This window comes from Lissotriton helveticus, chromosome 1_1 (genome assembly GCF_964261635.1).
Source record: "Lissotriton helveticus chromosome 1_1, aLisHel1.1, whole genome shotgun sequence".
Taxonomy (NCBI): Eukaryota; Metazoa; Chordata; class Amphibia; order Caudata; family Salamandridae; genus Lissotriton; species Lissotriton helveticus.
In genome coordinates this window covers 1,444,325,227-1,444,341,493 of record NC_136057.1, presented here as the reverse complement: position 1 = coordinate 1,444,341,493, position 16,267 = coordinate 1,444,325,227, and the positions used below count along the sequence as shown (strand labels likewise).

Genomic DNA, 16,267 nt, shown 5'->3' with positions numbered 1-16,267 from the left:
ATCAGCAGACAACTTCCCCAAAGCAAACAACCCCCAACCCCAAACCGTCCCCCTCCACCCACTGCGCTGCCCACCCCCCCAAGAACAGGCACTAACAGTGAAACCAATCCAAACCACCCCAACTGCACGCTCTATGCAAAGTCAAGGCAAACTAAACAATACCATCCGGTGGGGGTTGGATAGGGCCGAGGACACGTCGTTTGTTCCCTTTCCATGTGTGCTGGATTCTGCAGCTCACATAGAAAGAGGAAAACACATCTCAGGATTGTTTTGTGAAGGAAGGTGCCCCTTCCTGTACAAAAGTAATCCTGCTCTGTTGGTGCTAGGCAGCAAGTTGTGTGCCAACACAAGGGAAAAGGACAGGAATGCATCGTATTTTATAAATACAGCGCATTCCTGCCCTTTCACACTGGTGTAGGGCAGCGCAGCAAGATGACTTACGGTGCTGCCCTACGCCAATTCCTCATAAATTAGGCCCTTTGTTTTTAGCTACAACTTTGACTAAACCCCCACGCTCACTGACCTTTGGTTTCCTACACGGTTTAATATTATTTCACCACTGTAACAGTTATTTGCTGTGGGAATAAGGGGTGTTTATGGTTGCTGATGAGGAGTACCAAGTTCTAGAAATTTTTGTCAGAAGGGGGTCCTTTTGCTTAAACATTTTTTACTAGGGGGTCTCGGCATCAAAAAGTTTGAAGACCTCTGACAGAGTATTGATTTGTTGTGATCACATTAAAGTATTAGTTTCCTGCACACTTCAGAGTTAAAAAATAAGCTTCATTTGGGATTTGCCATTTCTGAAATCATGTCACAGTTCATTTAAATGTTGTGTTTTAGAAATCTAATAACTAATCTGACCGACTGCAGGCCTGATGCCACATAGCTCTTTCCCTTGCCATATGTCCCCACTGCCACCCAGCAACCCTCGGGATCCACCCAGCTCTTAAACACAGGAATTGAAGACATTCGTTGGCCAGTATGCAAATGTCTCTGGAACCAATAGAAAAGCCTTCATGTGACTACACTATTTGCCCCACCCTAAAAAGATGCAGTTATTGCTGAACAGGTTGGTTTCTTGCAGTATGATAATGTCAGGGGTACGTCAGGCCAGGTATTTCAATACTACTCCCCTCTTCAGCTTATTGCCCGGCCCATTCATATTATAGGATAGAATTTTAAACGATATTACAGTCTCGTTGTGCGGACTCCGCTTCCTTGTGTGGAGGGTTGCCCAGTTCCTTCTCGAAGGACACTTCTTGATTTTCCCTATTTTTGTCAGTGTGTGCTCACCTAAATCCCCCCTCAACGTCCCTTCCTACTCAGTCATCTCTTGCAGCGAGTTTGCAACTACCCCTCCAGCCGCCCTCCCATAAACCTGCTGTACGTCTCTCAACTAGAACAGTAGATGTGTCATTTGGCATGGGGGACTCAGCCCCACAGGCCAATAGTCCAACTGATTCTCCTGTGGCGGTTCATCGCCCAGCATGAGTGGTACTCAGTCTTTGGGAATGTTAACCATTTAGCCCAGTTTGGTTCTTTCAGCTATTCCGTCAGCTGTCATGAGGGTAACCACCAGCAATGTGAGGTCATCTGCCTCCTCAGTCAAGGTCTCAATCCTGTCACCGACTCCTGAATCTGCCACCAAGACTAGGCCTTTGTTGCTTGCTGATCAAGGGGGACCCTTTTGGACATACGGTCATACCTGGCTCTCTCCTAAAGAGCTTGATCTTTCGACAGGTGGTCCTGGTTCTTTGACACTTGCACTGTTTTGGAATCCTCTCTCCAATGCAGGCCCGCTGCCTCTAGCCAGTCCCAGACCACTAGTGCGGAGACAAAAAAAAAATATGCCTCCGGTGTAGACATTCCTCTTTGCCGGAAAGAGCAGAGCGTAGTTCAGAGTGAGGCTGCGCAAATGTCTTTTCACTGGCATTAAAGTCTAATGTGGTCGTACCGCTCTGATGAAAAATGGGTAGACATTCACCTTGCTTCCCTCGACTGTCCCGGGCCCATGTTGCTCTTGTGATCTATTCTGCAGCATATAATCTCAGTCTCTAAAATTAAGTAGTCTGGCTATGATCGGCAGTGGCAGTGCCCCCGGCTGCGGTGGTCTTCCAAGAACTTTATGGTCATTTTCCACTGTGTAGAGTGTAATGCCCCAGATACTGTTGATAAGCATTGTTCCACACCAGTTTTCAATTGTCCCAGATCTTGGGACAAGGTAGTCTCTCGGCCGTAATAGAGTTCAGCAAATGACTTTATTATAGACTAGAAATTTCCTTTTTAGGTCGAGGACCGTCGCACTGCGTAGCAGTGGGCGGAGCCGGCGATTTTATGTTACTTAGAGGGGGCTTGCAACCCGCCCCTCTTCTTCATTGGCTGGCCTAGTAAATGCTGGCCAGCCATTGGAGGAGAGGGGCGTCACTCCCTTTAAGCCCCGTCTTTTTGCGATTCGTGGGCGTGTTTAGGTTCTTTCTATCTGTGACGTCATCCGTCACTCAAACCTAAAAAACACGCCCCCCAGTCGCAAAATGGCAGCACGTTTCTCCGAGGCATTTCTGCCTCGCCTCTGAGAAAGATGGTCATGTCATGCCCCCCCCCCCCCTCGTTGTGCGTCTGTTCCGCTTATCCTCTTGCAGGCTCCCCTTTCCTTCTTTACCCCGCCCGATACATGGTCTCTGCCTCTGATGATGCACCTCAGGCACGGGCTCACAGCTGTTATTATTCACACAGCTCTGATGATGCACCTCAGGCACGGGGCTCACAGCAGTGATTATTCACACAGCTCTGATGATGCACCTCAGGCATGGGGCTGACGCTGTTATTATTCACACAGCTCTGATGATGCACCTCAGGCATGGGCTGACGCAGTTATTATTCACACAGCTCTGATGATGCACCTCAGGCACGGGCTCACAGCTGTTATTATTCATACAGCTCTTATGACAGAGTCAGGCAGAGTGTTGAGGGCAGAGGGCAGAGGGCAGAAAGTGCATCGGTTTGTGAACAAATATTTTACAGTATCCGGTTTCCACCAAATTTGTCAGGGCCAAAGTGCAGGATTAAACAAATCTGTACATTTCCATTGAGGTGATCGTTTGCTAATGCCTGGTACTCATTTTAGGTTTCACCTGTATAGCACTTGCACTGTGCTTGAGAAAACGATTGTGTTTAATATAAACCTACAAGGGACTTATATCCTGCCTCACTCTCTCACTATATAATACTCACTCTTTCACGTTTTACTACTCGCTCTCTAATACTCTCTTTGCTAATAACTCTCTCCTACTCACTATCAACTACTCACTCTACTACTTACTCTGTGTGTGGGTGCTAATGCAATAGGTCTCGCATATGCAAACGATTAAGCTATTGGCAATGTAAATGACAATGCCATTTATTTATGATTTTTTTTTTTTTAAATCAGGATCAATGCCAATAGCTCTACCTTTAATAATGCCGAGACCATTGCATTGTAAATGCTTGTTTAAACAATGCTTGCAAACATTGGTAAAACCAACAGCTCATCACCTGCATTATTAAGACAAGACCTATTGGCTTTGCTAATGCTGGTTTGCACTGGAGGCATAGGGATTGTTGGATTTACACACAGAACAGAGAGTGAGAAGAAACTTTAGGCTCCTCAATGCTCCATAGTTCCTCCTCTGGGGCACACAATTGATTTTCTGGCTGTGCCAAAGCACTCAAGTGGTTTTGTGGTTGCTCTAATACAGTGGTTCTTAACCTTTTGACTTCAGTGGACCCTCATTTGATCAATAGTGGAACACAGGGACCCCCCCTCCACACTGAATTATTGGAATCTGGGACCCCATCATAGAGTCATTAATGAAAGCCTGGGACCCCAGCTTAAGTATTTTCAATGATTTGAACCACAAAACAATGTGCAACAAATACAGCAACATATGTGCAAACGCAAATTGCCTCTGACACCATAAATTAAACAAACGTATATTTTCCCATACGGTTTTTTAATTAACGTTGGGATGTATACATCTATATTTTTCTCATTTTTTTTTTATTTAATTTGCAAAACAACCATACCTATTATCGGGCAAGTTCGACCCAAATCTTCTCAATATGTACAATTCAACATTGAAAAACTTTTTGTTTCCAAGGGACAATGTGTCTAACAATTATATACAGTGAAAAAATTTAACATATAGTGCTTTGTACATTCGAAAAAAGTGCATCAAACACATATACATTCTTCAGAGGTACATATACAAAATTGAACTTTGCGTCCAAAAAACAGTCCTATTAAATTATAGACAAAGGCCAAGGTAGGGTGCTATATTCTACTGTCCTCAAGCTTTTACTGCTTTTTTCGCCAGGGGAGAGGTCAGAGAAGTTTCTTGGAACACGAGAAAAGACCCGTGAAGAGAAAAGAGAAAATGAGCCCACGCCACAGTCAAGAAGCACAAGGATTCTATAACTGGATTCCATGTGGCCCTATTAAAAGAAGTGCCACATAGAAGGTCGAAACGCATTGGCCCCCTTTGAGAGAGGTTCCCGGCTGAACCGAGTTGAAATCAGGTCCCAAAATTAGACTAAACCAGCCCCTAACCTAGGGTCTTTTCTCGTGTTCCGAGAAACTTCTCGGACCTCTCCCCTGGCGAGAAAAGCAGTAAAAGCTTGAGGACAGTAGAATATAGCACCCTGCCCTGGCCTTTGTCTATAATTTAATAGGACTGTTTTTTGGACGCAAAGTTCAATTTTGTATATGTACCTCTGAAGAATTTGTATGTGTTTGATGCACTTTTTTTGAATGTACAAAGCACTATATGTTTAAGTTGTTCACTGTATATAATTGTTAGACACATTGTCCCTTAGAAACAAAAAGTTTTTCAATGTTTAATTGTACATATTGAGAAGATTTGGGTCTAACTTGCCGATGATGGGTATGGTTGTTTTGCAAATTAAATACGAAAAATATAGATGTATACATCCCAACGTTAATTAAAAAACCGTATGGGAAAAGATACGTTTGTTTAATTCATGGTCTCAGACAATTTGTGTTTGCACATATGTATTTGGATTCCAGCCTCTGTACTTTCCTTAACTGAATCAATCCCCTTTGTTAGCATTACAAATACAGCAGCAAGCATTAATCAAACAAAGACAAATGATACATATATTTATTTTTTGTAATCAAAATTGTCATTTTAAAAAGGAAATTTGAAGCTTTTCTAAATTCAAAGACACCACTGACCATCCACAGTTTGTTTAATGCACTTCCACTGCTCCCAAGTTTTACCTGGAGGAAATAAATTACATTTTACGCTCACAGTTTTAAGTCCCTCAAATTTACAAAAAGTTTTAAAGTATTGAATTGTACATTTTACTTCTTTAATTATATACACTTTACAAATCTGTTATTTCATTTTCTAAGCATTTGCAGCCCCCCTTCGTAGGCTTTGCAGACCCCCTGGGTCCCCGGACCACAGGTTAAGAACCACTGCTCTAATTAACAAACCAGCAAGACAAACATAAGTGAAACTGATAACCTCAATTATTTTACATATTTTCTAGGGGTGCAAAACATTTGATTTTGGAGCCTTTGCTAAATTCTATGAAATACACAGCATTCTTAAAGTTTTTCCGGTTGGCCACCTTATGCATGAAAATCCTCAATTTTACCACTAATCTCACAGGTATACTTTTGTAACTAACAATGGGGTCTGCCGAAAATACTTCCCAGAAAAAGGATAGTGTTATATTCCTGCACAATGCGTTAAGAAAGCCAGCAAAAGATTAACTTGCATAGACAAATTCAGCTAACCTTTTCCATTGCCCATAGAAAAGCTATGCAAAAGGTAACTTGCAGAACAATATACTTCTAAGCTTTTCCAGCTTCATAGCATTTAGTGAGAAGGAAAATCTTAACACATTGTTCAGGCACAAAGAAGTTAAATGGGGACACTTCACAACCTTAAGGCACAATACACGAAATTCACTGGCAAAAAAAACTAAAAACTTCCCATATTTCTAATATTTACATCGAGCAATCAGCAAAGGACACTGGGATATTATTGATCCACATCACGGTGCCAATTTGTGTTGAGGCACCATAACTCTCCTGCTCTGCCTTTAAAAAAGGCATTTAAGCCACACTTAAAAAAAAATGCTTTCTTTCCTATTTACACTGATTTGCGGTTTCAGTGGTTGTTTCTAGCGCTGTAGCTTGCCGTTATGACGTTTCTGGAGAATATGAGGTCTATAACATTTATTAGAACATTGGAATGTTGGGAGCTCCATTGACGACAATGGAGTGCTCCATGCTTTTACTGGCTGGTAAAGGCCCCCAAAGCAACATTCCAATGTTATTTTCAAAGGCCTCTCAGAGCCCGAGGGAATTCAAACCCCTCAAACTCAGAGAGGTCTTTGTTTTATTTGTTGGAACATTCTGCCCTCTAGTGGCACAATGTTCCTATAGCCCTTCGTAGCTGGGCAATACTGGCTATTAAAGTCCTGCTCCCTTGTTAAAGTCCCTCGCCTTTGGCTCGGGCCTTTAACGCTGGCGCGGGCGCGGGCCTATAATAGCCGGTATAGCCCACTACGGCGGGCTATAAGTCTTTAATATCCTCCTAATTCACATTTTTAAAAACACAATTGGCTCTTTCTCATCCCCACGAATTACTGAGGTGATGAGTTCCAATTTGTTGCATGTTGTCCAGAAGACAAATGAGGCCCACCATTCGAATCTTTAGAAGCGACAACTGCATGGCTGATTTTTTGCAATTTGTTATTTGCATAGTGACTTAGATGCAGAACATGCCACGGTGTGATAGTAAAAATTCAGCCCTATGAGTTAGTGATCTTATGTGCAAGAGCCTGAAAGGAGTGCCAATAAGGTGCTTTTTTTCATTAATTGATTAACGGTTCGAGTCTCGGTAGGGACTCTACATCCTGTGATTCTAGGCAAATCACTTAATCTCTGTGCTGAAGCTCAACAAAATGAATGTGTCCGTCTATAACGAAGCTCGTGTAAAGCGCTCGGATACCTTGCAGTAGAGTTTTCACTATAAAAACCTTTTTTTTTTCCAAAGTTACATTCCCTGGTGACTTCCAGATAGCTTGTGAATTTTTGTATACTGTGCTTGGTTTTATCATGAACACAATGGGACATATTCTCAAGTAGTTATCGCCAAGTTATTGTCACTTTATCGCAGCCAAAGTCGCAATAAACCTATCACCCCATTCACAAGCCGGTGCTAACAGCCCATAGCACCAGTTCACCTGCGAAAGCAGCCACAAAAATCATCGCCACAGATGACCCCCGCAACTATCGCTAATGAGATGCAGAGTAGGCGTTCCCGTGCAAAACGCTGCGACAACACCACATCACAACATTCTCAACGACCAGCCAGATCGGCGAGAAGACCACAAAACATGCGATAAGATGCGTTAGCAGCAGGGAATTAACACCTGCTTTGACCTGGGGTAAAGTCGGACCACAGCCTGCACCAGAAAAGAGAGCCCAGCCCACAGCCACACCAGAAGTACAACAGATGCCATGGAGCCACTTTTCATGCAGCCTGGACACCCAACAGGGCCCCAAAAACCACCGCCACCACCAGGACCACTCCCACCCCCCGGATCCCCACCGCCCCGCCTCCCCCGGAACACGGAGGTAGTGCAGGCAAAGACAGCGACTCCCTGAAAATGCACCAACCTCACAGACCCAACACCAGAGAATGACATTACACACCACAGGCTCAAAGGGACAACCAACATACCACCTCAGACAAACCTCCTGGCGGTGCTGCACCAGTTGGCCTCTGGCACCTTCCAACCAACAACTGCCAGAGTCGGAGGAGTCTCACAGCCAGCCCAATCAAAGTTCATCAAACCTGTCATGGATGCCATCATTAGCTTTGTACCCCAGTTACTATACTTCCCACACACTGCGCAGGAACAGCTGGAGACCAAGCAAGCATCTATGCCACAGCTGGCTTCCTGCACGTTTTGGGTGCAATTGACTGCACGTTTCCTACTGGTGCCCCCTGGCAACACTGCACACAATAACTGCAACAGAAAGCACACGCATCCCATCAATGTGCAGGCAATAGCGGTCCCCCAGGAAATCTCCACCAATGTCGACGACAACAACCCAGGCAGTGTGCAGGATTCCTACATCTCCAGACAGTCCATCAGCAACCAGCACTACCAGGATGGCACCTAAGGAAATGCACTGCTCATTGACAAGTATCAAATGAACACAACACACACCTCAACTCCACAATCATGCAACACACAACACTGGGAATGCACGTTATAAACTCACATACAACATGCCAAATAACATGCCCACCCACCAGAAACGACAGCCCATCTTACTGTGGGGACCTGGCCCAGCCATGTACATGAGCCGTCAACATCATAGCACCGCAGGCCCACAATAGCTGAATGTGGGGAGATGTGGGAACCAGGCATGTGCGAAGGAGGCAAGTGAGCCATGAATGAGAATGTACCCATTGCCAAGTGTGGCGTGGATGTGAAGGCCAGACTGCAGTATGCAGACCACAAACATATCCATGTCGACGTACACCGCTGGTGTATTGAGTGTAGTGGACAGAGGACGCAACCATGTCACCCCAGCCACTGGGGAAGCTCGCAGAAATGTAGCTTGTTATGTCCCCCCCCCCACCCCCCCCCCCCATATAAGCATGAGCAGGAGTGGGCTGGCCCGGCGTATGCCAGGCCAGCTTAGGGTTGTGAATAAAAAGTACGTAGCTCAGGGCGTGGTCCTCTTCCGGAATGCCCAATGTCTCTGCCAGGGCGGCGCTCCTCAGCCCGCCACGAGGCCGACACTGTGAGTGGTGTTGCCCGTGATCCTGTGCGCCTGCAGCACCCCAGGACGCTGGTTCCCGAACCAGACTTACCTTCCCCTGGGCACCCAGGCCTCACTGCTCACCTGCCGACATCGGTGTGTGTCGAAGAGGGCCCATCACGTGCCGGTGCAAGCTCGAGGCCCGCAACCCTGGCAACCTGCTACGACCATCACGGCGTCCGTGAGCAAGGCCCGCAGTACTCCTTTCTCGTTGACGTACCCTACCGGCATACACAGCGGACTAGTTGGTCACACATTTGGAACTGAGTCTTGATTACACTATGGCAGAGATCATCATTTATGGTAGATTTTGTGTCACTATACTCCTTTCGATGTGGGGCCACCAAGTCTGTGCATAGCATTACAACCACACATGTATGTGGGCCCATGCGGACTATTGCACTCGGCCTACGCTGCGCTCGAGTAGGTCACACAATTGGAACTGAGCATCGATGCTTCAATGGCAAAGTACATATCATTGCACGCAAGGAGAGGTGTAAGATTATGACGCGTTGCAGTCAGGAGGGAAAAATGATCATCGATACGGAGGCGATTAGACACTACCGACAACTGCCCTGGTGTCACTTACTCTGTGCATCGCGAGCCAACGATACGTGGCTGTGGGCCACTGCGGACCGCTGCCTCCGGCCCACACTGCGGTCGAGTAGGTCACACATTTGGGACAGAGTCTTGATCATGCAATGGCCGAGTACACATGTTAATGCGGAGTTTAAAAAACTATACTCCCTTCAATGTAGGGACACCGACTGTGCATAGCATTACAACCACACGTAACTGTGGCCCCTTGCTGGCAATGCCTTCGGCCCATACTGCGGTCGAGTGGGTCACACAGTTGGAACGGAGTCTTGATTTAGCAATGGCCGTGTTCATAACATTGTACCAGCCCCATTGCAGACTGCATCCCCTCTCAGCCCTGGTGCCATAAAGTCTGTTCACCGTCATTCATGGACACTCGCTGTTTGAACTTTGGTGGTAGCTGAGTCTATGGACTTGGGGTTGTTATCATCCTCATATAGCGGATACCTAAATGGTGGTGAAAACAAGGCTGCAGCATTCCACTCCTCCATTTGCTGCTTCTGCCCTCTGTATCATGCCCTCGAGGACACCCTCCACTGTCCCCCACAGCCTTCCGCACATATTCACCTCGGACATTGATGTCTCAGTCCGTGTGGCCCTACCTCAGTGCACCGTAAGTCACTGTCCCGTGGCGGGGTGCATGTGCCGGCTGGTGTGCATCCAGGGCCACTAACTCAGTGCAGCTCAAGTCAGGGACCCTCTCTTCTGAAATATTGGATGGCCTAAGACTATGGCCTTGGGTCGTCAACGCCATGTGTTTGTGGCCCTGCGCTGTCTGCTGACTCTGGCCTCAACTGCGGTCCACCAGGGCTCACACATCAAATCAAGTCCTGACCGGCCCGGACTTAGCATCACCGCAGGAGACACACGCCGCCACCACCGCCAGGACCAACTTCAACCACCAACTGCCAGTGTCGAAACTGTTGTACTGGCAGAGTTGCTCACACCTGTCGTGGATGCCATCTTCTGCATGATCCCCTGCTCAGCACTCCAGATGCCACTAACTCAGTGCGCCAAAACCCAAAGATAGTTACTGATTGAGTTTTGTGCTGTGGAGAAGTTACGCAGCAATGTCATCACAGGCAGTGTGGGAGACCTGGGACGATGATGAGTCAGATGATGCAGGTGTGACACCCCCCATTACAGCTGCATCAGGAATGTCCCAAAGGGACACAATCGTAGACATTTTAGTCACATGAGCGCGCTCAGCTCTGGTGCCCCATTCTCAGTGCACTGCAACTCACGGACACTTCTGTTTGCCCATTGTGTGACCTCTGTACTTGCTCCGGCTACCTCCATGAAGTTCCGCAGTTGTCTCTGTAATGCTAGTGTTTTCTGTTTCCGCATTCATAGTGTTCACTGTTGTATTTGTTGCCAGCACCAACAACTCCCTGAGGTCTGGCTTACACTCACTCCACACAGGCGTCACTGTACATGTGACCCTGCCAATAAAGGGGCCGGGTGCACGTGCACGTAGCCAGTTCCAAAAACTATCTGTGTGTGTCTGTGTGGTCGTGATGTGTGCATGAGGGCCCCGGGCCCTACAACATTACTTTGTGCTGTGTACAACGGACACGAACCATGTCATCGCAGGCAGCGGGTTAGCGCTTGGAGATGTAGCTTTGTCATCAGCCACTCGATACGTAAGAGGGGTGTGCTGGGCCGTTGCATGGAGTACCAGCGTGGGTGTGTGGATGGTAATTCCGGGGCACTGGGCGTAGTTCAGTACAGGAAATGTGCAAATGCATGTGTCTCTGTCACATTGTGGGTCTCATTTGTGGGGTGTAAGTGGTCCCTGATGGGACTGGACACCCCGTATGTGATGTAGTTCAGCTTCCATAAGGTCTGACCCCACTCGCACCTGTTCGGACACCTCCTTTTGGCATTCGACACCTGGCATTGGAATGCGATGTGTGCCTCAGTGAAGTGTTGGGAGACAGCCGTGGTGGCGGGTGATTCCTGCTGTGTGGTCTGTGCAGGGTCTGGGGTCTCCTCTATGTTACTTGGCTGCCCTGCTCCAGTGGGTAGGTTGCCTGAGATGACCATGAGCTGTTGTAGGGCGTCGGTGTCGAAGGTGTGGTGGTCGTCTCCAACATCACTGATGGGTTGTCTGGTCTGCCCTGTTGGAGGTGTTTGTCCGACTGCAATGTGAAGGGGAGATGCATGTTGACATTGTGTTGACATTTATGTTGGTGCATTGTTATTGTTGACATGCAGACTGTGTGACAATGTACATTGTGACTGTTTGGCTGTGCGGGCAATTTGAGGGGGGACAGTGGACATTTGGACTACGTGACGGATGGGAGGTTGTACATGTACATATGCATCTCACAGATTCCTGCTCTGTTCAATGTGAATGGCCTGTTTCTGCGCATGAGGGGACCCAGTTGTGTCCCCTGTTCTGCTGTGTCGGTGTTCACTTTGTGCCACATTGTCGTGGGATGTGATGTGATTGCTATGTGTGTGCTGCAGTGTGCCACGGAGATCAGGGATACGATCCTGGTAATTGTGGGTGTGCAGTGTGCTACACATCGTTGTGCATATGTGTCATGGTGCCCATCTTACCCCATCCCCCCAGTCCCTGGTAGTTGCTCACCCTGTTGATGTTGTGTCAGGTCCTCTCGAGATATGTTCGTACTCCAACCTCCTTGCACCGTCTCCTAATGACTGTAGCCTCCATTTCCTTCAGCTCTTCCTGTGGCGCAGGACTCCCACCTCCTATCGCCGTTGCTGCCTTCCTGTTGGCAGCGGGTTTGTGCTTGGTTTGGCTTGGCTTTTAACATCATGCCTGCGCCTCTTGGCCTCTTCCATTGACCTCCGAAACTCCGACTGCATTCAAGGTAGTCCAATTGTGGGTCAGTCGATGGTAGTGTTCTGTCGCCTCTGTGACGCAGATCTATTTTTCCTGCGGACTGCACCCAGTCTTCTTCTCCCTCTTCTCCTTGGCCTTCCCTGACCCCGTTCCTTGATGGTGGTCTGTGGGGTTCGCGTTCACCTCTGCACTCTGTCAGGGTGCATCCATGTTGCTACGCACTTTGGAATGTTTTTGGTGTGTATTTTTGGTTGCTTTTATAGTGCATTTTCCCGCCAGATGCGTGGGATTTGCAGGCCTGCCGCTGGTTTTCGCTGCTTTTTGTATCGCGATTGGCCTCATTGCAGCTTTTTTTGTGTTTCGCATATTTGCGGCGTGGCATTGATTTTAACGCGGTCATTTGCCGCGTTATCTGGAGACTATCGCATGTTACCGCCATGTTGTGAATACTTAGTTAACACAGCAAAACATTTCCACGATAGACTGCGATGTTGAGTGTTGCGTTGTTACTTTTGCGCTAGTTATCACAAGTTCTTGAGAATATCCCCCAAAGTGCACTATCCAATATCACCCCTTGTACAGATCGTTCTTATTATGGGAACATATTTATGTGAGCAGGATTCTCCATTTTTTTTTAAATATAATTTTTATACTATCTAAAATGGTAATATGTATTCGGTTTTATATTTAATCATACTTTCATGGTTTTGTCATAATCCAAATAAAGATGATACTACGGAGGTGAGGCGGATGGCCAGCACCTCCACTTTGAAAATTGTTCTAGCACCACTGCTCACCTCTTCCCCTGCAAACTTATCCCACCCCCAACAGTTTCCATTCTCACATTTCCCCCGTCCGCTTGGTCTACTCCCACAGATTCCATTCTCCTTTTAACCTCTCCCTTGCCCGTTTCTGCCCTCTTCACCTGCAGCCACTCACCCCCTCGCGTTCTGCCCCTGTGGCTTACCACCTTCCTGTCACGTCACCTGAGTACCCAGAGGCCCTTTTCCTCCAGGCACATTTTCGGCACAGAACTGGTCTGCTCGCTGCTTCACGCGCCATGAAGGCAGATGGGCTCAAAACATGCACTTTAAACCCGTCTACAGGCTGTAAATACGCAATACTGCTTCTCGAATATTGTTGCTTTATAACAAACCGCGCCTAGGCCTGCCCACCCCACCTCGCATTCCCCCTCACCAGCGCATGACCTCACTCCTCTCCCCCACCCCCCTCTTTGCCAACTCAGAGGTGTTCGGATATTCAAAAACAAAAACAAGCCACAGACAGACCTAGGATTAATGTTGACACCGCCGTGGACACAAACGCCTGCAACGGCAGGGCAACCTTGGCACGCCCACCCATAGCCTCTGCAAGGCTAAACCGATAGAACACAAAAAAAGACCAACATTTCTTAAATGATACACTTTGTGCCATTTCTGAAAGCGTGGACTAGCCTAAGCAACAGATAGTGGATCTCCATTGTCACATTAACGGCTCATTCAGTCTGGTTGAAGGTGCATTCTGGGGTCTGTAGTCCAGCATTTAAATTGGCAAAAACAAAATTATCAGAAAGCCAAGGATACAACCAGGGCTATATGCGACTGCGGGGCGTAGGAGGAAGATCGTGAAGAGATGCACATGTAATTTAAAAAATGAATTATTTACATTTCTTACATAGGTTATCGGGAAATTATCCAGATTACCGTTTTTAGGACACTAGAATTCTGGCAACATTGTGTAAGAGTTGCCAGAGGAAAAACAATGTGGTTTCAGAGAACTTTTTCCTTTCCTTAATAGGACGAAGGCCAGCAGAAGACTTATGATTATGACCCTTGCCTTGACTGAGGGCCTTCTCCGCCTTTTATCACCCCTCTTTAAAAACCTACAAAAGTCTTAGAATGAGGCAGCATGGTAGGCGTGTTTTTAACCTGCACTGCAGTCTGGCACTTATAGGTCTGATTTTATAATTAGATAAACAGGACTACAATTCCCACTATGGGAGAAAAAAACTAGGACTGCGACTTACTCCTGCATAAACCTGACCACCACAACGCACCTGCATATAACTTCCAACATAACACACATCCTTACCCAACAAGGACACATGGACCCACAACGTGGGTGGGCATCCCCTTATATCACGTTAACTTCTTACCCTCGCACCCACTCCCCCACACACGCATAACGGTTTTGCTGGTACTTACAAGTCCAGTTGGATCACAGGCTCCTTTGGTAGTGCGGGCTTCATCGGGCGTTGGGATTTCGACATCCTTTGTAGAAAAACAGCCCCTCGCGCCTGTAGATCCACGAGGAAAGGCACGGTCCCTGTGCCACCTCGAAGACAGCAAATAATGGTTATCAATCAATCGCCGCAAATTATGGAACTGGACATGAAGCGAGCCGACCGCACAGTTAAAGCCCGTATTTATCTAAATCCCGCCTAATTTATGGTGAGAGTGTGCTGATTGGGGGGTATTTACTTTGTCAGTATATCCCATGCAACCCTGCCACCTGCGCTGAATGATAGATCACACATAATAAAAGAAGTGGCGCAATGTCAAGCAAGAAGAGGAGCCCCACGGAGGTGCATGCTGGGACGAATAATTTATGTAAATTGTGGTGTCACCACTTGAACATGCTATCAGGCAGTCTAGTATTTCAAACAACTACACTAAGCATTCTGAGACTAGCAATACTTATTTTCCATTCTGAGTACGGGCCTACAAGTCCCAGAATACCTAGCGCAGTTGGCTTAAAACTCAGCACTGGCTAAAAGTAGTCCCCGTGACACATTGCTAGCTGTCTGCTATGGTTTGACTCGTACCCTTGTGTTATCTACAGTCCAGCCCCGCCCCCGCGTGACCTCGGGCTGGCACGCGCTGCCTTCAACGCGCCACGCGCACCTCTGACGGCCGCGCGCGCGTGCGTTACGTGGGCGCCCTGAACTAAGCCGCTTCACTCGTTAAGCCGCAGCCAAGACTGTTTTAACTTTACTAATACACATGATCCTGGGCTTGTGCCGCTATCTCCCCGAGAGTAGATAAACACATGGAAGAACCCAGAGGAGACGATAGAGAGAGTCGTCCAAGCATGTACGGCAGTCACGGAAATGTCTTGCCGCTCTGTTGCCTCGTCTGATTCCCAGGTGGAGTTGTTTAAATGCGTCTCGCCTCATAATCTGCAGAAATATCAGGGATTTAGGGAAAAGCATGTCAGACACAGGAAGCTCCTGTCCAGATCCTGGCCTTGCATTCATACCAGCTGCCTCCTCCATCATGCGGAGAGCTGTTGCATTATTTATTGGTCTGACTGCTTTGCGTGTGTGTGGGTGAGGGGTACTGAGTGTGAGAGGGGACGGGTGGGAGACGCCTCAGTGTTCAGTACATCGGGGTGACCCCCACAGTGCCCCCTTATCTGCTCCTGCACTCACACTGCTCCCACAGCTGCTTTCTGCTCGGTTGTACCCAATACCTGCTGCTACCACACACTGCCTCACCTCTCCTGCTGCCCTCAGTGTTGTCAACATCCGCTGCTCTATAGCGTCCCCACCGCATAGTGAACCCCAGCTTCCTCATATTGTGAACCCCAGCGCCCTCATACATGCTGCAGCCCAGAACTCTGAAGGTTGCCAGTTCCACGTGGGAGTAGTTCTCCCAGTGCAGGTGTTTTCGTTGTATTCTGGGATTTTTAGTCCTGTAGATTCCATTATAAAATCAGAACTACTACTTGAAGAATGAAAAGGGAAAAAAACATGGACAATGGCATAGGAGCCGTGGCTTGGGCCCTAGTCCAAGGAAGGAAAAGAAAGTCCACTGCTGCTATTTGAACAGACAATTATAGCAATACTCAGGGTTCAGTAAGCCCATCAAGCTCTGGGCCTTGGTACCACTGCACCTGCTGCACTGATGGAAGCTACACCCCTGCCAGGACAGAGCCCCACATTCTCCAACATCTGCTTCTGTCATGCACTCTCACCCACCACATCGGCTGCCTCTTGGCTAGGTGTG

The 16,267-nt window shown here is 47.5% G+C and overlaps 1 protein-coding gene across 1 annotated transcript in view; it reads right to left on the bottom strand.

The window, feature by feature from the left end:
• LOC144827393 (uncharacterized) overlaps window positions 1–14,773 on the bottom strand; it is a 102,126-nt gene extending 87,353 nt beyond the window's left edge. The window contains exon 1 of the mRNA XM_078685726.1: window positions 14,465–14,773. Within this exon, the coding sequence (XP_078541852.1) occupies window positions 14,465–14,529 (65 nt within the window). The 5' untranslated portion in view covers window positions 14,530–14,773. The remainder of the gene's footprint in view (window positions 1–14,464) is intronic.
• Window positions 14,774–16,267: the final 1,494 nt, after the last annotated feature.